The 24628-nt window shown below is 43.4% G+C and overlaps 2 protein-coding genes across 11 annotated transcripts in view; both read right to left on the bottom strand.

Annotated features, from left to right (window-relative positions):
- PARP6 (poly(ADP-ribose) polymerase family member 6) overlaps positions 1-18907 on the bottom strand; it is a 34320-nt gene extending 15413 nt beyond the window's left edge. For 3 of the 10 annotated variants that reach the window (XR_005066643.1, XM_037047111.1, XM_037047116.1), the window contains exons 1-13: positions 18755-18906; positions 17352-17608; positions 15296-15494; positions 14865-14934; positions 14579-14656; positions 13761-13855; positions 12881-12941; positions 12551-12641; positions 12038-12104; positions 3951-4100; positions 2571-2781; positions 1856-1909; positions 34-129 (exon numbers count right to left, since the gene is read on the bottom strand). Coding sequence is in view for 9 of the 10 variants with exons in the window: in XM_037047111.1 (XP_036903006.1) it covers positions 34-129; positions 1856-1909; positions 2571-2781; positions 3951-4100; positions 12038-12104; positions 12551-12641; positions 12881-12941; positions 13761-13855; positions 14579-14656; positions 14865-14912 (951 nt within the window). In the remaining variant the exon portion in view is untranslated. Of the gene's footprint in view, positions 1-33; positions 130-1855; positions 1910-2570; positions 2782-3950; positions 4101-12037; positions 12105-12550; positions 12642-12880; positions 12942-13760; positions 13856-14578; positions 14657-14864; positions 14935-15295; positions 15495-17351; positions 17609-18546; positions 18729-18754 lie in introns of those variants that run through there. The other 7 variants (XM_037047118.1, XM_037047119.1, XM_037047120.1 and 4 more) reach the window with 6 other exon arrangements.
- LOC118987786 (40S ribosomal protein S3a-like) lies at positions 8574-9200 on the bottom strand. Its single transcript, XM_037047121.1, has one exon. The coding sequence runs from the start codon at positions 8996-8998 to the stop codon at positions 8795-8797; it is 204 nt and encodes a 67-aa protein (XP_036903016.1). The 5' UTR covers positions 8999-9200; the 3' UTR covers positions 8574-8794.
- Positions 18908-24628: the final 5721 nt, after the last annotated feature.

Below are 24628 nucleotides of genomic sequence, written 5' to 3'. Positions count from 1 at the left end.
AAAGGATGAGGGTCACAGAATAAGGGCTTATACCTTGAGCATGGACCCATTCTGGAAGACATGCTGCTCATCACACACCACACAGTACTCATTCAGTGTTGGAATCCTCTGCTCTGCATACTTCATGATCTAGGGAGAGAAGAGATTCTACTCAGCCTCTTGGAAGTACAGGCCCAGATATGGGAACTAATTTGAGCTTCTTTTCAAGGTAGTCTCCCCCGTCTCAGCCCCAAGCTTACAACAGAATCTCTTCCTGCCCCTAAACTTAGTTAAACTAATGGCCTGACTCTAGAGCTAAGACCAAATATGAAGGGTAAAAACAAGACCAGCCATAATAGATGACCTGTGTTAAGACTCTCCTCTTTACTACTTACTACCATAAGTGACTTCAGACAAGTCGGTTAACCTAGGCCTTGGTTTTTTCATGTATAAAATTGAACATTATTCACCTCACAGAAGTATTAAGAGTAATGAAATGGTTTCTGTGAAAGTATTTTTAAACATTAACATTAATCAGCTATTAACATTTAACATTAACATTAATCAAACTGTTAACATTAGTTGTAGTAATTACAGATTGTCCCACTGGGATAGGTGAGTGTTGAGTCCATGATGAGATGATGGGGGTGGGGGGCGCGGAGAAGGCATTTCAACTACCTAGAACAATCGGCCTATCCACTGGTCACAACCACAGACACAACTCTGTGCTGGGAAGAGAGAACAAATGCAGAGCTCATGGAGCAATATTCTTTTTAAAAAGATTTTATTTATTTATCTTTAGAGAGGAAGGGAAGGAGAGGAGAGAAACATCAATGTATGGTTGCCTCTTGTGAGTCCCCTGTTGGGAACTGGGCTGCAACCCAGGCATGTGCCCTGACTGGGAATCGAACCTTGATCGTGTGGTTTGCAGGCCTGTGCTCAATCCACTAAGCTACACCAGCCAGGGCTTCTAAGGTAGTTTTTTAAAGATTGCCTTAACGTGGCTTTTTCAACCAGATACACTTTATGTATAAAACAAGTTGTTCCCATTTAACATTCTTTGGGACTAGTAAAGGGACACACAAGGGCTTTTATTCATTCAGATTTACTGAATGCCTACTATGTACCCAGCTCAGTGAAGTCTCCTTAATTATGCAACAATATAAAACACTGTCTTCTCAGACCCTATACTCCAACAGGGAGGTGTGCTATGTATACAAATTAATTACAGTTCAATGTAGCATACAGTACATGATACATAGGTGCCATATAAAACCAAAAGCATCGTGACAGCTCAGAGAGAGGAGCTAGAACTTCCAACTAATTAATTAATATATGTATTGGAGTAACAGAATATTTAACGGAAAAGGTGACACTGAGCCTTGACTGCAATAGGCAGATATAGGGGAGGAAATCCAGTGGAAGAAATGACAAGAACAAAGGTAACAGGGACGCAAAAATGAAAGCATCTCCAGGGAATAAAAAGGTTTTAAAAAGAAGAAATGACCAATAGTGGCTGAGCAGTAAAAGAAGTCTGCAAGGAAAACTGAAGAGTATTTGCGTGAGAATGTTGGGGATTATAAGGAAATCAGCCAGTTATTTCCCCATCTCAACAGCAAGGCATTTAAAACTTACACTGCACCATTTGCCACTTGATCATAAGTGGTCTGTAACCATTCTTCCCCGTAATGCTGTGGGCTTCCTGAGGACGGGAACTATGCTTCTTTTCTCCTATCCAATTAACACTTAGTACAGTTCTGGGAGCAGAGCAACTCAGGAAATATTTAATTGACTAAGGAGATAGGAGACATTAGACAATCAAATGGGTCAGACAACAGGGGAAAGACTTTGAAGTGAAACTTTGGACTTGATTTACCTGGACAAGGAATCCATATTCCAGAGTGGGGATGTTCTTACAGTGACCACTGACCTGATTAAGAGTAAAAAGACCCCATGAGCCTCCTAGAAGCTGGCACCTAGATAAGACCTCACTCATGCCCATAACAAAGTAGCTAAGCCCTAGCTCCAATCAGCCTAAGTACTTCCAAAGCCGGAGAGACCTTTTGGCATTTTTGCCAAGGATTCTTGAAATGAGCTCACCTATCCTTAACCTTCTTAAAGGTGGGTGGACTAGGTTAGTATAGCAGCGATTATCAAGTCTTAACCATAACCTAACAAAATCATATGTGACATTCACTGGGATGTCCAACCCCAGACTCTCTGTTCCATGGCCTACTAGCAGAGAAGCTTGCCAAATAGTTATTTATTGATTTTTTTTTAAGGAGAAAGAAAAAACATTGATTTGTTGTTCCAAATATTATGCATTCATTGATTTTTGTATGTGCCCTTGGCATATTGGGATGATGCTATAACCAACTGAACTAACCAGCCAGGAGACAAATAGTTCAGATATAAGTTTTCAGCTATTAAGAAATATATTCCATCCAATTCCAAACTGTACTCATGGTACCTGCCCAGGTTTGATTTATGATGCCTAGGAAACCATACTCCCACCCCACTTTGATAAACTATACTCTCACATTTCTACTCCCACCCTGGCACCCCAGTCAAACCCTCTTTAGCTCATGTACCAAAGGAGAGGTCCGTGCTGGGGGAGGGAAGCCCACATACTGGGAGCACAGGAGACCTGCCTGGGGGCTGGGTGGGTAGCCAAACACCTCCACTTTGGGATTCTTCATGGTGCAGGAAATGGAACGATTCATGAGGCGCCCAACCCGAAGCTCTGGTACAGCAAGTTTGCCTTTCAGCATGGAGTCCTGTATGATAGGGAAACTGGGAGACCTGGAGAGAGAGCAAGGAGAAATGATGAAACTGGGGATTCAGTATGAGCCCTGGAAAAGGCCTAGGGACAAGTGGGTCCTGGGCCAGCATGAGGGAAGTGACTGACTTGCCTAACACCAAAAAGAAGCCAAAAAAAAAAAAAACATATGAGGAAAATTGTATTGGATCTCAATGCTGTTAAAACAAATATGTAGACCACATATGTGAATTGATTTTTATGTCATTATCTGTGTGTTTTTCTACTGGAACATGGAGGTTAAGCAGAAGCCAAGCTTACGTCACTCTATGGCATCTAAGCCAGGTATGGAATGCTCCCTTGAAAAGGATGACTGTTTCATTTACTCAGTATGTGTGTGTATTTATATACATACAATTAAGTGCTGAACACTGTACTAGGCAAGTAGTTTCATTCCAAAGAGCCTGATGTCTGACTGTCAACAACAGTGCCTAGGAAGTTACAAATCTGGATCTGTATTTGCTTCTGAGATGATCAGAAAGCACAGGATGGGGTGTGTGTGTGCTTTACTTATCAGATCACTGATTTATTATCTAGTTCTGGAAATAGAGCTAGATAATACAGAGCAACCTCAGTTCTCCAATTCGTTCCAGAGAACTGTTCAGGAAGCGATTTGTTAGAAAATGGAATCTCCTTTGCTGTGTGACTGATCATACAGGTATCAGCATGAAAGGGTGTAGGGTAGAGAATCAAGACCAGAAGTTTTATTAGCTAATTGAGACATTTTTTCCATGAGCAACTCTGTCAAGAACCGAATTGTTTGAGAACTGAGGTTTGACTATAATTTGATGTACGCTTATGTAAGAGCAAGGAGTTGGTGCTTATTCTCTGACTCTGCCTCCCTAGGATAAGGAATAAGATGAGGGTCAAATAAGGGAAGGATGGAGAGATTAGCATATATTTCTCCAAATATACACCATGAGTTAAGAACTGTGTTTCACATAAAGGACAAAGTATAAAAATTGGGGTCAGGAGTGGAATTAGCACATATAGGGGACTGGGCCATGTGGGTACTTTTAATAGTAAAAGGTACAGAATTCAGAGGACCCAAGGAGAGAACAGAATAAATAAATACTGGTAATCAAGGAGGTGGTGTAGGAGCTTAGACAAGAGTAAGTGATTAGAGATGATCGGCTCCTGGAGGAGCCCTTACTTGGGGATGGGTGAAAAGATGCTGAGGCCAGCTCGGAACTTCTTGATGGTACCAGTTGCCTTGAACCAACTGTGCCTCTTCTCCTGCTGGGACTTCAAGAAATCGTTGCTGAGATGTTTCCATTGTTGGGATGTGAACATACCCAGGATCCTAAAGAATCAAAGAAAACAGGCTTAGGGAAGTTCAGGCAAGGGAATTGGTCCAGAAATAGGAGTATGAAGGGGAACTAATCTAAAATTCGGACCCAGGGACTGCAAAGGTAGTTGTGGTGGAGGAATGTGTCTGCACCCTGCCCTGCCACACACAACCTTAGCACATGAAAATGTACTGTGCTAAAGTAAGTACCTATTTACCCTAAAGGATTAACACCCACTTCCATTACCTGGTCTAAGGGACCAAAATAAATTCTGAGATTCTTTGCCTTTAGAGGGAGATCTCAGACGTGAGCCTTCAAAAGTTATGAGCCTTGAAATTCATTGCTAAGAATGACTATATACTGGCAGTGAAACAAAAGTAGTGGGAGAGAGGTGAGTACCACCCTTTGTCTTGGGATACACGAGAGGTACTGACATTGTTAGGTCAAAAATTACATCTCCAAATTTGTGGTTTCCAACCTGAGCTGGGCCCTCAGCTAGTCTTATCAGTTCTGTCATTCGTCCTTGACTGGTTCTCTCTAGCATTACTCAAAGCCAGTGATTTTCAACCACTGTGCTGTAAGAATTTTTAAACCGTGCAGCACCTGACTATTTAGTCAGGGGTAGTGACCTCTTTTCCTTTAGATTGTCAACAAAAACAAAAAACAAAAAAAGACAACAGCCAACACAGCAATAGCTGTCTGGTGTAACTGAATTAAAATTATACTTATTGGTCAGTTTGACAAAAAATGTATTTTTTGGAGTGCCACAGAATTTTAGTAATTATGTGTGCCATGAAATGAAAAAGGTTGAAAATTGCTGCTCTAACCTATTATCCTAATATTTATCACTTTTTTTAAGCAACTAACTTCACTTACAACAAATGACCTCTCTTCCTTCTCAATAGAGAAAAGGTAAACCATCAGATATCAGCTTTCTTAATCTTCCATCCCTACTACCAAATCCTTTTCCATTTCTACCCTTAGTTTGATCCCTTCATTCTCTGGAGACAAGGTAACCCTCTTATTAAGTATCAATTCCTCTATCTGTGCTCTAGATCCCAGTCCCTTCTTGCTTCTTTAGGGGCCTTGATCCATCAACCATCATCCCTCTCTCCTGTCAATTCCTTGCCCAAAGTCTACAAAGTTTCAAGTTTCTGTCCCTCAGTCAGCTACCTCTCCCTCTTTCCCTCCCACCCTCACCCAAATTTCTCAATCCAGAGCTACTGTTTATACTTTGCTGCCAATCACTAATTTCTCAACATATTCCACCTTCACTACTGCATCACAATTGCTCTCTTAGTGATGCTAAATCCAACAGAAACTTCCAAAGTCTCTTCTTATCCTCTCTGGCACCTGTCCTCCTTGTACAAACACTCCACCTTGCATTCCGTATCACCCTTCTCTTCCTATTCTTCTCTAACTTCCCTGACCTACCCTCAGTGCTTCTTCTTCCTCTGGCCACCCTGCTAATTTCTTGGGTACTTTGCCTGGGTGTTAAAGGGTATTTTACCTTTGATCTTTTCACTCCATCACACTCTCCTTTAGCAATCTCAAATTCTACACTCATAATTTCCACCCATACACTGATATATCTACCACCCTAAAGTCTCCTGTAAGTATACAATTTACATATCTATTTACTAAGCATGTCCACTTAAATATCCCAAGGTTACCTTTAAATAACATGTTTAAAAGAATTATGCTCATTCCACAAATCTTTTTTAAAAATATATTTTATTGATTATGCTATTACAGTTGTCCCATTTCTTCCCCTTCTCTCTTCCGTCCTGCACACCCCCTTCCACCCAAATTCCCCCCCTTTAGTTCATGACCATGGGGTGTACACTAAGTTCTTTGGCTTCTACATTTCCTATACTGTTCTTACCCACCCTATTTTCTACCTACCATCTATGCTACTTATTCGCTGTACCTTTTCCCCCTCTCCCTCCCACTCCCCTGTTGATAATCCTCCATGTGCTCTCCATTTCTTTCTATTCCTGTTCTAGTTGCTTGCTTTTGTTTGTTTTAGGTGCGGTTGTTAATAATTGTGAGTTTATTGTCATTTTACTGTACATATTTTTTAATCTTCTTTTTCTTAGATAAGTAGTATCCTCTTTAATATTTCATATAATAAGGGCTTGGTGATGATGAACTCCTTGAACTTCACCTTATCTGAGAAGCATGTTATCTGCCCTTCCATTCTAAATGAAAGCTTTGCTGGATAGAGCAAGCTTGGATGTAAGATTGCCTTGCCTTTCATGACTTCAAATACTTCTTTCCAACCCCTTCTTGCCTGAAAGGTTTTTTATGAGAAATCAGCTTACAGTCTGATGAAAACTCCTTTGTAGGTAACTGTCTCCTTTTCTCTTGCTTCTTCTAGGATTCTCTCCTTCTCTTTAATCTTGGGTAATGTAATTATGATGTGCCTTGGTGTGTTCCTCCTTGGGTCCAACTTCTTTGGAACTCTCTGAGCTTCCTGAACTTCCTGGAAGCCTATTTCCTTTGCCAGATTGGGGAAGTCCTCCTTTATTTGTTCAAATATCTTTTCCACTTGTTGCTCTTCCTCTTCTCCTTCTGGTACCCCTATAATTCATATGTTGGAATGTTTAAAGATGTCCTGGAGGTTCCTAAGCCTCTCCTCATTTTTTTGAATTATTTTTTCTTCATTCTTTTCTGATTGGATGTTTCTTTCTTCCTTCTGGTCCACACTGTTGATTTAAGTACCAGTTTCCTTCCCATCATTATTGGTGCCCTGCACATTTTCCTTTATTTCACTTAGCACAGCCTTCATTTTTTCATCTAATTTGCAACCAATTCTGTGAGCATCCTGATGACCAGTGTTGTAATGTTGTATGTGGGGAAGGGATCCAAGAGGGAACAATGGTGCCTGCTCTGCTCTCTGCCAGTTTTCAGTCACTTCCTCCACTACCCACAAGCAAATTGGGCCCTTCTGGTGCTGATTCCCAGGTGGGTGGGCTCGTGTACATTCTAGGACCCTGTGCGTCTCTCCAACAACTCTGCTGTGAGGCTGGGAGTTTCTCCCACTGCTGCCTCAACCCCAACAGGTGTTTTCAATCAGTGGTTTTGAGGCTTTATTTCCCCTTTCTGGAGCTCTAGGTTGCATGGTCTGTCTTGCTCTCCAGTTGTTCCTCCTGGTTTACCTGTGCATGAATGTGGGGCTGCTTGCTCCATCAGCCACCACTGCAGTCTTGCCAGCCAGCTGCAGCCTTGCTTGCCCTGCCTCACAATCCAGCACTGGGTCCTCCAGCTGCTGCCTTGCTGCAAGTCCTCTTGACCGGCCTGCATGTCTCCACCCCTCCTAACAGTCTAGATGAATGTATCGTCTTTAACTCTTTGGTTGTCAAACTTCCATACAGTTCAATTTTTCTGTCAGTTCTGATTGTGTTTTGTTTTTAAATTGTTGTTGTCCTTCTTTTGGTTGTGCGAGAAGGCAGTGTGTCTACCTACACCTCCATCTTGTCCAGAAGTCCCCATGCTCTTCTTCTTAAATCCCTATTTATATTGGTAGTATCAAAATTTACCTAGGCATCTGAGATACAAACCTAGGAGTAACTTTCCACTATTCCTTGGCTTAAAACCATATACAATATATCCAAATCAATCGTCAAGTCTTACTGATTTTTAAAAATATCACCAATAAGATTTTTTTTTGTCACTGGGGGCTCAGATCTAGCAGCTTATTCAACTTTAGTACCTGTCTCATCCCCAGTAGTTTTGCCATAACTGCTACCTTCACCACAAAGCTCCATGAGTTTTTCTGATGCAAACTTGGGTTTCTCCAGCATTTGACTTTTGTGATAAAGACATCATGGAGTGCCCTGGCTGGGTGGCTCAACTCCTGGTTGGAGTGATATCCTGTGCAGCAAAAAGTTGTAGGTGTGATTCCTGGTCAGGGTACATACTTAAGTTGCAGGTTCAATCCCTGGTCAGGGAGCATTACAGGATGCAACTGAGTGATGTTTCTCTCTCTCTCCTTCTCTCCCTGTCTCTCTAAAATCAATACACACATCTTTGGGTGAGAACTAAAAAAATAAAAAAGACATCATGGAATGGATAAATACATTGGCAAGCCTTTTCTATGTCTTTTCCAATGCTATCTGGAATCAATTTATTGACTACTTCTTTCAAGTCATTTGTCTGTACCTCTTGGGTCATGATTTCTATCATCCTCTTCCAGATTTGGTGGACCTGCTGATGTTGAGAATAAATGGTCTTCTGCATCTGATTGTTGCATTTTTATTTTTATTTTTTTTAAAGATTTTATTTATTTATCTTCAGAGAGGAAGGAAAGGAGAGAAGGAGAGAAGTATCAATGTATGGTTGCCCCTCATGAGTCCCCTACTGGGAACTGGCCTACCACCCAGGCATGTGCCCTGACTGGGAATTGAACTTCGATCCTGTGGTTCGCAGGCCCACGCTCAGTCCACTGAGCTACACCAGCCAGGGCTGATTGTTGCATTTTTAAATAAAACAAACACAGACTAGATGAAGCAAACACCCATCAGTAGTCTTGACATCAACATGAGCTTCAGTGATGATCTGCCATTTTTGACCATGGAGCATATTTTATCACGGAAGATCCATGCCATGGAAATCAGTCAGGCAGTTTCTGACCTAAACATCCTCAATAATTAGTTTGAAATTTCTAAATGCAACTTCATCATTCTGCAAATCAGCTAGGTTCATTTCAAAGACACGACCTTTTGAGACCATCAGATGTGATTTTGGATCCTTGAGTTCTCATGACTAGAGTGTTTCCAATATTTCTTACATTCAACATCACTGGTACTTTCACATCACACCAATCTTTCTTAGAAAACCGATCAACCACTTTCCTCTTGGCTTCTCCTTTGCCGTCTTTTATGAGGCACTTATTCTTTCCCACTGTCATGGTGCTGCTCAGAGAGCCAAAAGACAAGTCTTATATTGGTTTTATATCTCATAAATCTCTCTAGTGTGTCTCATCTCTATTCTTACCTACAGCCACACCTTGGTGCGGGTCCTCATCATCTCATGTGTGGACTTCTACAAAAGCCTCCTGCTAAACTAGTTCTCTTGTCTAACATCCTCCTATCTACTTTGCACAATGCTGCCAGAATGTTTTATTTTTTTAAATATATATATTTTATTGATTATACCATTACAGTTGTTCTATTCCCCCCTTCATTCCCCCCTACCCTGCACACCCCCTCCCCCACCATTCTCCCCCCCTTAGTTTATAACCACGTGTCTCAAGTTCTTTAGATTCTATATTTCCCCTATTCTTGCCCTCCCCTCTATCTATTTTCTACCTACTGTCTATGCTATTTTCTGTACCTTCTCCCCCCTTCTTCTCCTCCCACTCCCCTATTGCTAACCCTCCATGTGTTCTTCATTTCTATGGTTCCACTCCTGATCTAGCTGTCTTCTTGGTTTGCTTTTGTTTTAGGTGTGGTTGTTAATAACTGTGAGTTTGCTGTCCTTTCACTGTTCATATTTTTCATCTTCTTTTTTTTATATAAGTCCCTTTAGCATTTCATTTAATAAGGGTTTGGTGATGATGAACTCCTTGAACCTGACCTTATCTGAGAAGCACTTTATCTGTCCTTCCATTCTAAATGAAAACTTTGCTGGATAAAGCAATCTTGGCTGTAGGCCTTTGGATTTCATGACTTGGAATACTTCTTTCCAGCCCCTTCTTGCCTGTAAGGTCTCTTTTGAGAAATCTGCTGACAGTCTGATGGGCACTCCTTTGTAGGTGACTGTCCCCTTTTCTCTTGCTGCTTCTAGAATTCTCTCCTTCATTTTAATCCTGACTAATGTGCCTTGGTGTGTTCCTTCTTGGGTCCAACTTCTTTGGCACTCTCTGAGCTTCCTGGATTCCCTGGAAGTCTATTTCCTTTGCCAGACTGGAGAAGTTCTCCTTTATTATTTGTTCAAATACGTTTTCCACTCGTGGCTGTTTCTTTCCCCCTTCTGGTACCCCTATAATCTGGATGTTGGAATGTTTAAAGATGCCCTGGAGGTTCCTAAGCCTCTCCTCATTTTTTTGAATTCTCATTTCTTCATTCTTTTCTGGTTGGATGTTTTGTTCTTCCTTCTGGTCCATTCCATTGATTTGAGTCCCAGATTCCTTTCCGTCACTATTGGTTTCCTGTGCATTTCCTTTCAATTAGTTTAGCCTTCATATGTTCCTCTAATTTGTGACTATAATCAACCAGTTCTATGAGCATCCTGATGACCAGTGTCTTGAACTGTGAGCCTGAGAGGCTGGCAATCTCTTGGTCGCTTAGAGTTATCGGCTCTGGGGCTTTGAGTTCTTCTTGCGCCATCTTTTGGACTGTTCATGCCTGTTACGTATCAGGACTGGAGCCCTAGGTATTCACCAGAGCAGGGCAACTAAGTCGCTGGGTTGTGACGCGGTACGTGGGGGTGGGGTCAAAGAGGAGCAATGAAAGTCCTGTCTGCCGTCTGCCGCCTCCTGCCGCTTCTGCCACAGCTGCCACCATCACCAGGCCCATGCGTTTCGTTCCACTGCACACGAGTGTGCCACCACTGTCAGCCCTCCACCACTGGGTTCGCCCGCTGGGGCCTGTGTGGTCCATCTCAGTGTGCGCGAATGTGCGACTGCAGTCAGTCTGCCCCGCACCCCGACTGGGTCTGGGCTGCCTGTGTGCCTAGGTCGGGGGATCTTTCCTGCCCGACCCTACTCCGCTGCTGGCTCCGCCTCTCTTACCGGTCCCAGTTGAACGGTTCGTTGTTGTCAGACTTCCGTATAATTCAATTTTCTGTTCTTTGGCTGTGTCTTTGTTCTCCAAACCTTTGTTATATTCAAACTTGGTTGTGGGAGAAGGTACAGTGTTTCCACCTATGCCTCCATCTTGGCGGAAGTCCCAGAATAATGTTTTAAAAACTAAACCAATTATGTCTTCTTTTTGCCTAAATCCCTTCAATGTTCCCATTGCCTACAGTATAAAAGGGCAAGATCCTTCCTGATGTGGACCCTTCCTACCTCTCTGGCTTCAGTTCCTACCACCCTTCCCTTGCATTTTAGTAGCACTGTTTAACTTCTTGAAGCTTCCTACATATATATGCTGCTTCATGTTACTGTACCCTAGCAAATGTTATTCACTCTTAGAGTCTGTCCACACAGGCAATTTTTATCTATCCTTGAAAACCATTAATCATCTCCCTTTCATTCATTCATTCATTCATTGTTTTCCACCGGCCAGCGGACTGAGTCACTGTTCCTCTGTGTTCTTTCTAAAACTTACACATTCCTTTGTATTAGAACATGTATCCACTGGATTCTATTTGGAATTCTCTGAGTAGAATCTGTAGCTCATGTTTATTCGTATACCAAATACTTAGCAAGGTGCTCAACGCATTCAATAAACTGAAACTACGTGAGCTCCTAGGCCCCACTCTAAGAAAACTATAAGAGGAAATGTGAAGACCATAGCTTTAACTCCAGTACAATTCCATTTAATTGTACTTTTCCTTAATATTAAGTACTAATAAACCTATATTCTTTTCTCTTTTAAAATGTTTTTTAAATTTATTATTTTCTAGAAAAGGGGGAGGGAGAAAGAGAGGGAGAAAAACATCAATTGGTTGCCTCTAGCATGCCCCCCAACAGGGTACCTGGCCTGCAGCCCAGGCATGTACCCTGACCAGAAATTGAACCAGTGACCCTTTGGCTTGGAGGCTAGTGCTCGATCCACTGAGCCACACCAGCCAGGAAGAACCTATCTTTTTACCTTCAAGATGTCTCAACGTCAGCACCCCAGAACCACAGGCTCCACTGCCTAACCATAAATTTGGCTCCCCAAATTTATTTTAGTTTTACTTGGGCATATCTCGGAAAGACATTTTTGGAGGAAAAAAAAAAACCCATTCCATCTGCCCATCCATCACATATGTCCATATCCAGAAAGATCAAAGTTCTTACTTTTTCAACTGAAGACCCAGCCCAAACCCTTCCTTATTCGATGGCTGGAAAACCTCAATTGATGGTTCTGCAAAGAGAAGAGAAAGTTCCTAGCATGTACATGTCTCTATCCTCTTGGGAGTCCAAAGCTCTAGCTCAGTGGACTAGCTTCTTCAGATTCTAATGGTACTCTAAACAATAGAAGTGGAGAAGGAAAACATTTGCAGCAAAGGGTAGATTCTGGGAGCTGACTGACCAATTCAAATATTCTCAACTTCTATGAGGAAGCTGAGGGGAAGGGGATGAAAAATAATACCTGGGAACCTAAGAAAACAATTTCATTGACCAAGGATTTGCAGGGATTGCTATCAGGTGAGAGGAAATGAAAAAAGCAGTGAGAGGAGACTGAAAAGCCCCTACCAATGGCCTGCAGATTATGCCAAAGGTCCTTGTTTCTAGTTTTTCTGTCTCACTTACTTTAGGACTTTGGATTTGCTCACAGAAAACACACTTGCCCTAAGTCACTGCCCTTACCTGGTCCATCAAGGTACTGAGAAAGAGAAAATCGCAGCCTCAACACAATAGGTTCTGTCCGGAGGACCTTCCAAGCTGTAGAGACTTCCTCCTAAAAGTGTACAGGAAATAGTTTCCAGTTTAGCAACAAAGAGAAATAGGCTGGATGTTTTCCCTATATGACACACACATGCACACGGCAGTACATACCACTGTCTGCTTCTGATCTAAAAGACAGGAGTGGAGAGTATGTGCTCCAAATACAGCACTCAGAAACAAGACTCCTGGCCAACACGACAAAATGCACAAGTCCAGCTAGATATGCTATTGGCAGGCACTAGTACCACTTACATCGAGGAAGCTGATGTTAATGTTGAGGTCAATGTCCACGTCATCGATAGTTCCATATTCTCTACAGAGATATAGGCGACCACAGGTGAGACTCATCAAGGGAGAAAGAAGGGAACAGAAGCTGAGGTGCAGGGAGAACTGAGCCTGGGGCCAGGGGAGAGGGAATGGTAAACGGTAACTCTGTACCTAGATTCTTAGCTACAGCCTCTAGCCACCTAATAATCATGGCCTTCTCCGGGCCAGAGGCCTTTCTTACCTTAAAGGTGAAACTATCAGTCTAAAGGGGTCTAGGGGGATAAAGGAATTTCTAAGAAAAGTGGCTATACTTCCCTACTTTCTCCTGTTAGCCACGCTTAAGTGCTCTGAGCAACTCTCTGTATCATTAAGCTCATAATTAATTTATTAGTGTCCAAAGATCCCCTAACATACCATAAGAAGAAAAAAAACCTCTAGCCTTTTAACAGCTCAGAAAAAAGTGACTTGCTCTCCTGCCAAATAGTATCCACTGGATTCTATTTGGAATTCTCTGAGTAGAATCTGTAGCTCATGTTTATTTGTATACCAATACTTAGCAAGGTGCTCAACGCATTCAATAAACTGAAACTACGTGAGCTCCTAGGCCCCACTCTAAGAAAACTATAAGAGGAAATGTGAAGACCATAGCTTTAATTCCAGGGTTGTACTTTTCCTTTATATTAAGTACTAATAAACCTATATTCTTTTCTCTCTTTTAAAATGTTTTTTAAATTTATTATTTTCTAGAAAAGGGGGAGGGAGAAAGAGAGGGAGAGAAACATCAGTTGGTTGCCTCTAGCATGCCCCCCAACAGGGTACCTGGCCTGCAGCCCAGGTATGTGCCACCCCTGAAGTGGAGTCCCACCTGATGGATACAGAGTTCTCACTGTAGATCTCCTTCACGGCTTCAATGTCTGCATCAAGTTGTGGGTGTCGATATAGGTCAGCTGCACAGCTCCCCTGAATCAGCAGCCAAAACAACGAGGGTGGGGAGGAAGACAGAGGGTTAAAGAGAGGTGAAAAATAAACACCAGGAACAGAAAAATCAAGCAGCAACAGTACATATAGCAAAATGCTATGTATACAAAGGGGCTCTTGGAAGCAGCCCTAGCTGGGGATTTCATTGACAGACCAGTCTCCCTCCATCACTACCCTAAGAAGTTTCAGTAGATCAGCTGCAGGTTTTGCTGAAGTTCACATCCTTAAGTCTCAGCTTTTCCTCTCAGATTTTGACCAGAATACTTACATGTCCCTTCTATGAGAATTTAGAACAGACTGAAGAGAACAGAATTTAACTCAGATTGGTTCTGCCTTAAGAGTCTAACATTCCTGCTCAGGATTGTGCCTTGGGTGGTGATGGCATTAAGCAATCACTGGCAGAGTAATTTTTAACAAAAATTTACCCTAATGACTGAAATGACCTCTCTGGCTAGTTAGTAAAAAATCAAAAAATAATTACTTCCAAATAAGAACATATGGGTAGCCCCCTACACAGAGGATGTAGTTTTACACTGGGAAAAGTATGAAGCCCAAGTAAGAACAAGAATATATCAGCTCTGACAAAATAATGCTGAGACCACACCAACACTGTATCTCTGGTCCAGAATAACTGCTTTCACTCTTGATATATCCAGAGAGTTCATTTCGATCATCCAACATGGATCTTAGGGGCTGTAATCTCACCTGAACTCCATAGAGAAATTCCTCTGATTCATTATCTCCCTCTGAATCATCATCATTCCAAAACTGGCCTTTGATGTCCTAACAATGAGAAATAACAACACAATCCTTTATTAATCTGTTTCCCCATGGAATGGAGTGGGATGAGACGGTGGGACATAGATCCCCACAAAGAAGGGGAGGTCCCTCGGGACAGCAATAATTGAGTCCCTAATCCCTTTATTTCCTTCACCTCAGCCTTTGGAAGCATCTGAATCTCTTCCTAAATCTGGTCATATCTGTGGCCTACCTCTGACTTGGTGGGATGGAGAAAACCAGTAGAGAACTTGGCCTTCATAAGTATCAATGTAACTGAGGATCTGGTAGCCAGAAAGGGAAGGGACGGAGAAGAATTCAATGTCAAAGTTGATTCCTAGGCATATGTAGGGTCTAGTACAAGCTGGCCCTTCTAGAATCATCTAGGGACCCCAGGCAGTTCCAAAGCATACCTGAACTCCCTTGCTTCTTCACTCCCTTTCTATCCCTTTCCTTCCCAAGAAAATCCACCTATACCTATACCAAGTAATATTGTTTTCATGCCCCTTCTCCTTCCTCTAACTTCAAAGAGCCACTCTACCTTCCAAAAGGGTGGGAGGGAAAACACCAGGAAAAAAACGAGGTCTGCTTTATCCCATCTACCCTCTGGATGATCAGTTGCAGAGGTGAGCAGTCAGTCCTCACCATTGGGTCAGTGGGTCACACACACTCCCAGGTCAGTGCTAGGCAGCACCCCTCCATACCACCAGCTGAACCCAGGCCAACGAGATGGGCATTTAGGAGGCCACGAAGGGAGGCAAGAGAGGGGGATGATGTCAGGGGCTGACTGGAGATCTGTTGGGGATGGCAGGCTCTGTTGTGGTGGTGGCAACAAGTCTCTGTCCTGTGGAAAATAGACAACAATTGATTTCATCACCACTGAAAAGCTGGTGGTTTATACACACATATCTTTATGGATACTTTTATTATACATATGTACAGACACTTGTACATAGAGACATACTTGCCTGCATGTACACACACTTGTACACATAGTTCTTTAAAGATAATGAACCATAAGACACTACTGTTCCATTCAAGCTCAAGAGCTGGGACTGGAGCAAGTCCCTGCTCCAGTTCAGAAAGCCCTATCAACACTGAAGCCAAAAGCAATGGTGGCAGGACCATATGCTTATGCTACTTGATCACATCAGTTCATTTGGAACATTTTTCACAGTACTAACGTCCATCAGAATCAGCTTTTGGGGGGAGTTTTTAACCCCTAATTACTCCCCAAGCTGAGTCATTATCTCTTACTAAACATAAATATCACTAGAAGACTTTATATGACAATCATACCCAACTTAAAAAGTCCTCAACAATCCTGAACACCCTCTGGTAGACACAGTGTGACCTGTTATGGCCAAAATAATGCCCTGGGCTCATCTTGGAACCTACTCAATAAATGCTAAAAAAAACATGAACCCTTAGGCCTTTAAAACAGAACAACTGTCCTAGGACTTCCTGGCTCTGAATATATCTCAGTCTCACCCACTCCAACATTAAACAGAGGCATTATTGGTCTCTAATATGGTTCTGTTGGACCTTAGGTTTCTGGATCAGCGGTTCTTGAGTAGGCTTTGCAGATCTTCAGCATCTGTAAACCCAGGACCCGTTTAAAATGCAAATTTGAGGACCTCTACTGAGATACACTGAATTAGAAACTCCAGAGATGGAGTCGAATAACTGGTGTTCTAGCAAGCCCTCCAATTTAGTCTGATGCATAAAATTTGAGAAGCATGGTTCTAAATCCTTGTGTGTTCCAACAGCCTGTGGTCAGTTCCTCAGGTACCAACTCGAGCCTGGTAACTGACCCAGGATGGGGACAGTCCCCAGCCAACAGCTGGGGACCTGCTGCCTGACCTGTCAAAAACAATATGCAAAAGGAAATCGCAGGTGAAGTGTTCAGAGATGAAATAGCCTGATATCTGAGATCTGCTTTAAAATACTACTCCAACACAAAAAGCGGGGAGGGGAAGGATATCTAAAATAAATGGGGCAAAATACCAAGTATGGATGAAGCTAGGTAAAGGGTACATGAGTTTCTTATAGTCTCAACTTTTGTGTATAGTGGAAAAATTGCATAATAAAAAGTTTTTTTTTTAAATCAGAGGTTACTCTTGGGCTCTTGCAAGGACTCTCCCTAAAAAGTCAACTCTAAATATGAATAGGAAGATTACCTCTAAGATTCCACAACTCTCTCCTTGTTATTCTTCAAACATACCAAGCATATTCTCACCACAGGGCCTTTTCCCCTGCTGTTCCCCCTTCTTGGAATGCTTTTCATCCAGAAATCCACATGGCTTGTTTCTTCACTCTTTCAAATCTCTGCTCTAAGATCACCTTGACCATCCCATATAAAGCAGCAAAACTCCAACAGACACACAATAGCACACTCTACCTCCCCTCCCTGCTTTATTTTGTCTCATAGCATTTACTGTGCACTGACATACAAAACGTTTGTTGGTTGTATTTCTCTCCCACCAGAAGGTAAGGTCTGTGGCGGCATAGGCTTTGACTATTTTCACTGCCTCTATTGCCAGTCTCTCAACACATATTCATTAAATGAATGAATGGATGAATCAATGAACTGTCTGTTGGATACCTAAGCCAAAGGGCAAATACATACCAGCACCTAAATGCACCTACACATAGACAAAAATCATAAAAAAATGATTTCAAAAAGCAAGACTCCATTCACCTTCAAGAGCAGCTGAGAACCAGAATATGAGAATCTGAGGGCTGGATTTGTGAGACTTGTAAATCAACAGTCAAGTGCTAATCCAGATGATCACAGAGAACAATGGAGGCACTGGTGTCCAGTGTAGGCCTTCTTGGACTGGGTGGTGGGATGATGGCAGAGCAGGCCAGAAGTACCAGCTTTCTCCAGGTCTTTGTCACTATAGAAGTCAAGAAACACTTAGCCTCTCTCCAAGAGCTGTTGTTGCTTGATTTCTGCTGTTAACACAAGGAGAAAAAGGTAGTTCAGAGAGAATGTTTCTTGTCCAGAGACAATTCAGAGACTACCATCTTTTTCAAACTAGGCTGTTTCAGGGAAAGGTACTCCCACCTTCTACTGCCACTGCCCATTCCTCTCAACAGATGGAGACAGGCTTAAAAGGTGAAGGGGGGGGATGGGAGCAGTAATAAAATTCGCAGACATTTTTCAAAAGGAATACACCTGAAAGAACCTATTTCAAAGTTTTCATGTGATACATACTCAGGTGTAGGGAGGTCAAGCAATTTGCTTAAATATAGAGGAACTGGGACTTAAGCATATTTGACAGGTCTTAATTACATCCAATCTTCATGTGATGTGGTTTTAACTAATTTAAGTTCCTAATGAATTAATCAAGAAAGACCTGACTTACCTAAAAGGAGGGACCCTTTCAAAAGAAGCTGGGCTACACAGACTGTGTGAACAGTGCCCAGAGAAGGGTGCTCAGCTCAGAGTTTAGTTTAGATGATGGCAGCTAACATACGACGCCTTATGAATTTTCGTAGGAATAGGCCGAACAGAAATAAGTCTCAAGGGGTCATAAGGGTCTTTCCCTGGTGCACAGGGGCTTCTCGGTGTGAATAACTTTACACCTAGTCAAAGACCGCACGTTTACACTCCGCGTTCGGCTCCCAGCTTTGCGGTCCTGGGAAAGGAGGTTGCTCCGCTCCACGTCGAGTGCTCCTTTCTTCGAAAGAACAAAGAGTCCGGGGAAGAACCCAAGAGGGGCGACTCTCGAAGACGAGCTACTCAGCGGAGGGAGAGGACGGGGCCTGCACCCCTCCCCCCAAAACACTAGCTGCCACCCGCGATTCCAGGTCAGGCTCCGAGGCCTCCCTTCGGGGAGCAATTAGAGCTCTTCTCCCATCTCCTTCAGAGACCCCCAAACACCCAACACCTGCTTCCCGGGGAAGAACCTCCGTGCCCGATCTGTGTCGCCGCCGCCCGGCCTTGAGCGAAGCCTGTCAAGAGTACCACGGCCCCTCAGGGCCACCGGGTCCAAACCCCGCACTTCATTCAACCCGGCTGGCGGGGCAGGCCTTGCGCGCCCCACCCCTCCCCAGCCCGCAGCAGCCGCTTCACAGGCGGGCCTCGCGAGTACTTACGGCGGCCCCGGGCCGCGCGCGGCCACCGCTGACGGAACTAGCGGCCCGGGACGCCCCGCGGGGGCGGAGCGGCGAGCCAAGGGGCGGGGGCCGGGCCCGGAGGGCGAGGTCGCTCTTCCCCACGCCTCGCCGTGCCGTCACGGGCGCGCTGAGCCACTCTGCGCACGCGCTTGCGGCGAGGCTGTGGCCACGTGGCCCGCGCCGGACCAACAGTCACCGGGCGGGCCCCCAGGCACGCCACTGATACCTACCTCGCGGCGCCTGCGCGGTGCTGGCTGGTTGGGTGGGTGGCCGTGCAGTGCGTTGGGAGGGGTGCGATTAGATCGGCCGGGGGTTCTGCGTCGCGGATCTGGGCGGGTGCGTGGAGAAACAAGAGGGACCTTGCGAGTGAGCGGAGGTCCCTCCAAAAGAGAAGTTGGCATTTGGCGCCCCGTGCGGTTGGGAGGAATGAGAAAGGAAGGCAATGGGCTTGTTTCTGGGCGTGGGAAGTCAGCCGAGCAGAGGGAGGGAGATAAGGTCGTCCTGAGGTTCTGCTGTTTCTAAGAATCTCTGATTTGTAATGGAAGTCAAACACCTCGGGGCTTTTACATTTACTCCCCTTTCAACTGCGGTGTGCTGGAAAGCACGCTGACCTAATTCAGACAGTGGGGTTGTGAAGAAAAGGTGCAGCATAGTAGATGGGGCAAGTTCAGGAGGCTACGTGGCTGGGCAAACTCAGTGACCTGGTTACACAGGGTGGTGTGATCACGAACGCCTAACTGTGTGGGTCGTGACAGGTCAATCATTATCTTAAGTGAACCCTGTCCATTGTTCTTAGGCATGTAGGATAACCTACCCTTGAAATGTCCGAGTAATTTTCTTTTCCAGACCCCCAGGACGCACAACTGCTGGCACCAGAGTGCAAGACCACTAGAACGTGAAGACTGTGGAATTCCTTTGTTACCTTATTGTCCACATACCATAACTATTCACTGTAAATGTTAGGTGCTAAGTATCCTGTACCCACCAATCGCTCTCCATTTTACTTTTCATCCAATCCTAAACATTTAATCACTTTGCTTTCTCTTGCTTCCCTAACCTATCACTAGATTTCATGTAACCTTCCTTATGTTTCCTCCCTTGATTCCAAATGTATAAAATGAACTGTAAAGCTGTTATTTGCCAGAACATTTTCTCAGTCTGCTGAAAACTTGCTTCTGGGAGTGTCCTCAAAACTTTGGCTCATAGCCCTGGCTAGTGTAGCTCAGTAGATTGAGCATAGGCTGTGGACCAAAGGGTTGCCAGTTCAATTCCCAGTCAGGGCACATGCCTGTGTTGCAGGCCAGGTCCCCAGTGGGGGCCACCTGAGAGGCAACCACATATTGATGTTTCTCTCCCTCTCTTTCTCCCTCCATTCCTCTCTAATAAAATAAAATAAAATAAAATCGTTTTTAAAAGTTTGGTTCATAAAATAAAATAAAATCTTTTTTAAAAGTTTGGCTCAAGTAAAATTTTCTTCAGGAAGGATTGACAGGGTTTAAATCTTTGTTTCAGTACTCTGTTAGGCCTCATTTCTGAGTCTTAGTTTTTGCACCTGTAAAGTGGGGACAATAATACATAATTAATGGGTTTCATGTGGTGAGAATGAAATGAGATAGTTGGTTGAACCATATGGTAGTGCCATTTTGTAGGATATAGAGTCAAATGCCTACAATTTCATAGGGTTTGACCTAATACAGTTGACCCTAGAATAACATGGGGTTTAGGGATGTACTACTGTCACCAGAAAGGGACTAGGACTGAGGTGGGTCTCCCTTGACATGATCTGGAATGTATGGATTCTTGGCTTCGTGCAGGAAAGATTCCACAACCCAAGGCTAGGTGATATTAAAGTGTGTATTAAAGCTCAGGAAAGTGAAACAAAGGAAGAGCTTAACGAAGAGGCAAGGTCACAGTGATAGCAGTGAGCCTAGACTGGACTGCTTTTTTTTTTTGGCTCACTGTAAAGTTAGACAAAAGAACAGTGCTTAGAGACAGGTTCAGGGGGTTAGCCCATGAGGAGGGGATGCTGCCTGCTGCTACCCTGGTGGCTAGCCTCATTGAGATACTTAAAGCTTAGGAGAAAGAAAGCAAGGGTACATGCCCAAGGAAAAGGGGGACATAGGCGTGCTCTGGAGAGAGAGTACGTGGGCTCGCTTTATCTTGAGGGGTGTTTTTTTGTTTTCCAAAGGGGAAAATTTTAGGGGAGGATTCCAATAGAATATTCATCAGTGTTCCAGGTGCGTGCTTCAATATGCTGATTCATCAAAATAAGCGTATAAAGGGGTCAAGGTCATTCTCTGGTCAGTTCACCTTCAAAGAATGTCACTGAAAAGGGACCAGGACTGAGGCAGGTCTGTCCTAGTATGGTCTGTAGTATGTAAACCATTTGCTCCTAAGTATCCTTGGTTAGGGAAGAGAAGATCTTGTCACTTATCATCTGGCTGTAGATTGCTCAAAGAGTTTGTTCAGCTGTCAATCTCAGTTTCCCCATTCCACTTGCCAAGGAATTTGTTTTCCTAGCTTCTTACCAACCTGCCTCATTTCCCCCTCAGAGGTTTCCATTCCTGAAATCTTTTAGGGGTGATAAAGGAGAAGGATATGTTTTCATTAACTGCTTCCTGCTGACAAGGGTCATGTTCCCTGCCTGTGCAGGGTATGGAAGTCTCTCCCTGCCTGATCTAAGGGAGGCAAGGGAATGGGATCCCAGACTGGAACAGAGAGGCTGTGAGCTGATTCTTCTAAAGTAGGCTGGAATCCCTGAAGCATCATCATCTTGGTGTGAAATTACTATATTTTAGAAGTGACAAATTCAATAAGAAGATTAAAAAGGCATGGTCCGTAGATGAGGAGGAGAACTGTAATTACTAGAGGTCCAAGTAAGGGTGAAAACCAGGTAATTGAGGGGAGAGCAGACTTTATAGAGTCACAGATTGAGCTGGCAGAAGATTCCCCTTTCCAAAGTTATGAAGCCATGGAGCCTGGTCATATATTTTTTTTGATGTCTTCCCTTACTTTACTTGAAAAGTTTATGTAAATGCAGGATGTTTTGTTTATGACTGTGCATACCCCTTCCTCTATTGCTGGTAGATAATCAAAGACTAATCTATTATCTTGCATGTTAACAAGCAAATCTAGAGACCATTGTGAGTTTTTTTTTAATATTTTATTTATTTATCTTTCGAGGGGAAGGGAAGGAGAGAGGGAGAGAAACATCAATGTATGGTTGCCTTTCGTGCGTCCCCTGCTGGGTGTTGGCCTGCAGGGAACTGGCCTGCAACCCAGGCATGTGCCCTGACTGGGAATCGAACCGAGATCATCTGGTTCGCACCATTGTGAGTTTTTGAGGGCATCCCCAGTCCGGTTTGATTCCCAGTCTGGGCGTGTGTGAAGGGCAACCAATTGATGTTACTCTCTCACATTGACACTTCACTTTCTCTTCCTCTCTAAAAACAATGGGAAAAAATGTTCTTGGATGAAGAAGAAGGTATCCAGCCATGTAATATGAAAAACAGACACATTCAATGAAGAAGATACAAGATACAAGAAACATTGTATATAGGACAATGACACCTCAGTCTCCTTCAAAGTAGACACCTTGGGACCTCACACAGTTCTCCCAGTTGCCATCAGCTGCCCCGTTGTATCTTCATGTATCTCACTGACATTCTTTTAAAGGTGAAATCACTTTTCAGAGGTGATTTTAGTTTTGGGAAAAGACAGATATCACAGGGTGCAAATCTGGGCTGTAGGGAGACTGAGTCACCTGGGTGTTTGATGCTTCACCAAAAAACTCTGCACAAGATGTGATGCATAAGCGGGCATGTTGTCATGATGAAGCTGCCAATCAGCAGTTGCCTATAGCTGTGGCCTTCTGAATCATTCCAATAGTTTCTGTAGGGAAGAGTTCAAGCTTAATGCAAAATTTCATGCAGATTCGTTGCTCTACTTGCTCAGTCGTTTTGAATGTGACAGCCACACAGTACACATGCCCACTCAGTGGCATCCACTGCCCCCACTGACTAGTACAGTGAAGTCATCATTGTTCACACTTGTGCATTCCAGTCCACTCTCCTTGGTTGCCAGGTTACACCAATGTCATGAAAACTGTTGTATTGTATTAACAATGGCTAATTTTCTCCAGACACACAACATGTATCTGTGTGTGTGTGTGTGTGTGTGTGAAAGACAATTATAACAAAGCCCAGTCACCACATTACTTATCTGTAACAGGTTTTTGTTTCTTGAAGAAGACCTTGAGGTCTCGATGGGTTCAAAGAGTAAGTCTCAGGTTGTGGTTCTTCTGGGGACTCACAAGAAACAGGTTTAGTTTGAGATATGGGAACCGAACTGGCCATCCCTATAAGCTTTACTACAGTTGGGTTGCTTAGTAGTACCTAAAGTGGGCCCTTCCATCTGGGTTGTAGTTGGGACTCAGGAGAGTTATCCCTCCTAGACCACGTCCCTGGTTTTGGTTGTTTGTGTTGGTAGTCCTTATAGGGAGCAGGTAGAATTTTTTAAATACATTTTATTGATTATGCTATTACAGTTTTCCCAATTTTCCCCCTTTGCCCACCTCTGCCTGGTACCCCTATACCCCTATTTCAGCAATACCCACCCTTAGTTCATATCCATGAGTTATGCATATAAGTTCTTTGGCTAGTCACTTCCTATACTGTTCTTAACACCCCCACCCCCGTCTATTTTGTACCTACCAATTTGTACCTGTTAATCCCTGTGTATTCCCCCCCCATTCTTTCCCTTCTCCTCTGACATGTAACCCTCCAAAGATCTCCATATCTATCCTTCTAATCCTGTTCTGCTTGTTTGCTTTGTTTGCTTTTCAGATTTGTTGATGGTTTTGAGTTTATTGCCATTTTAATATTCATAATTTTGATCTTTTTCTTTTTCTTATATAATTCCCTTTAACCTTTCATATAATAATGGTGACTAAACTTCTTTAGTTTTACCTTGTCCTGGAAGCACTTTATCTGCCCTTCAATTCTAAATAATAGCTTTACTGACTAGAGTAATCTAGATTGTAAGTCCTTACTTTGCATCACTCCGAATGCTTCTCTCAGTCCCTTACAGCTTGCAAAGCTTCTTTTGAGAAATCAGCTGACAGTCTTATGGGAACTCCTTTGTAGGTAACTCTCTGCATTTCTCTTGCTGCTTTAAAGATTCCCTCTTTATCTTTAACTTTTGGCATTTAAAAATATTTTAAATATTTTTTAATTTAAAGATTTTATTTATTTTTTTGGAGAAGAGCAGGGAGGGAGAAAGAGAGGGAGAGAAACATCAGTGTGTGTTTGCCTCTCACATGCCCCACACTGGGGACCTGGACTGCACCCAGGCATGCACCCTGACTGGGAATCAAACCAGCAACTCTTTGGTTTGCAGGCCAGCACTCAATCCACTGAGCCACACCAGCCAGGGCAAACCTTTGGCATTTTAATTATGCGTCTTGGTGCAGTCCTCTTTTGGTGCATCTTGTTTGGAACTCTCTGTACTTCCTGGACTTGCACATCTATTTTCTTTACCAAATTAGGGAAGTTTTATTTTTTAAGTATATTTTACTGATTATGCTATTACAGTAGTCCCATTTTTTCACCCTTTTATCCCCCTCTGCCCTGCACCCATCCTTCCCTCTGGCATTCTCCACCTTAGTTCATGTCCACAGGTTCATGTTCAAGAACTTATATGTTCTTTGCCTTTTCCATTTCCTATACTATTCTTAACCTCCCCCTGTCTATTTTGTGCCTACCATTTATGTTTCTTATTCTCTATACTTTTCCCCCTATTCACTCCCTCCCCACCCTCGCTGATAACCTTCCATGTGATCTCCATTTCCGTGAT

The sequence above is a fragment of the Sturnira hondurensis genome, unplaced genomic scaffold (genome assembly GCF_014824575.4).
Source record: "Sturnira hondurensis isolate 20B ecotype Veracruz unplaced genomic scaffold, ASM1482457v3 Scaffold0005329, whole genome shotgun sequence".
Taxonomy (NCBI): domain Eukaryota; kingdom Metazoa; phylum Chordata; class Mammalia; order Chiroptera; family Phyllostomidae; genus Sturnira; species Sturnira hondurensis.
The sequence above is the reverse complement of the archived record's forward strand: the minus strand, read 5'-3'. Positions and strand labels throughout refer to the sequence as shown.

What these genes read in the sequence shown, in the direction of transcription:
- LOC118987786 (XM_037047121.1), bottom strand. Translation starts at nt 8,998, where the DNA reads ATGACAGTGGGAAAGAATAAGTGCCTCATAAAAGACGGCAAAGGAGAA.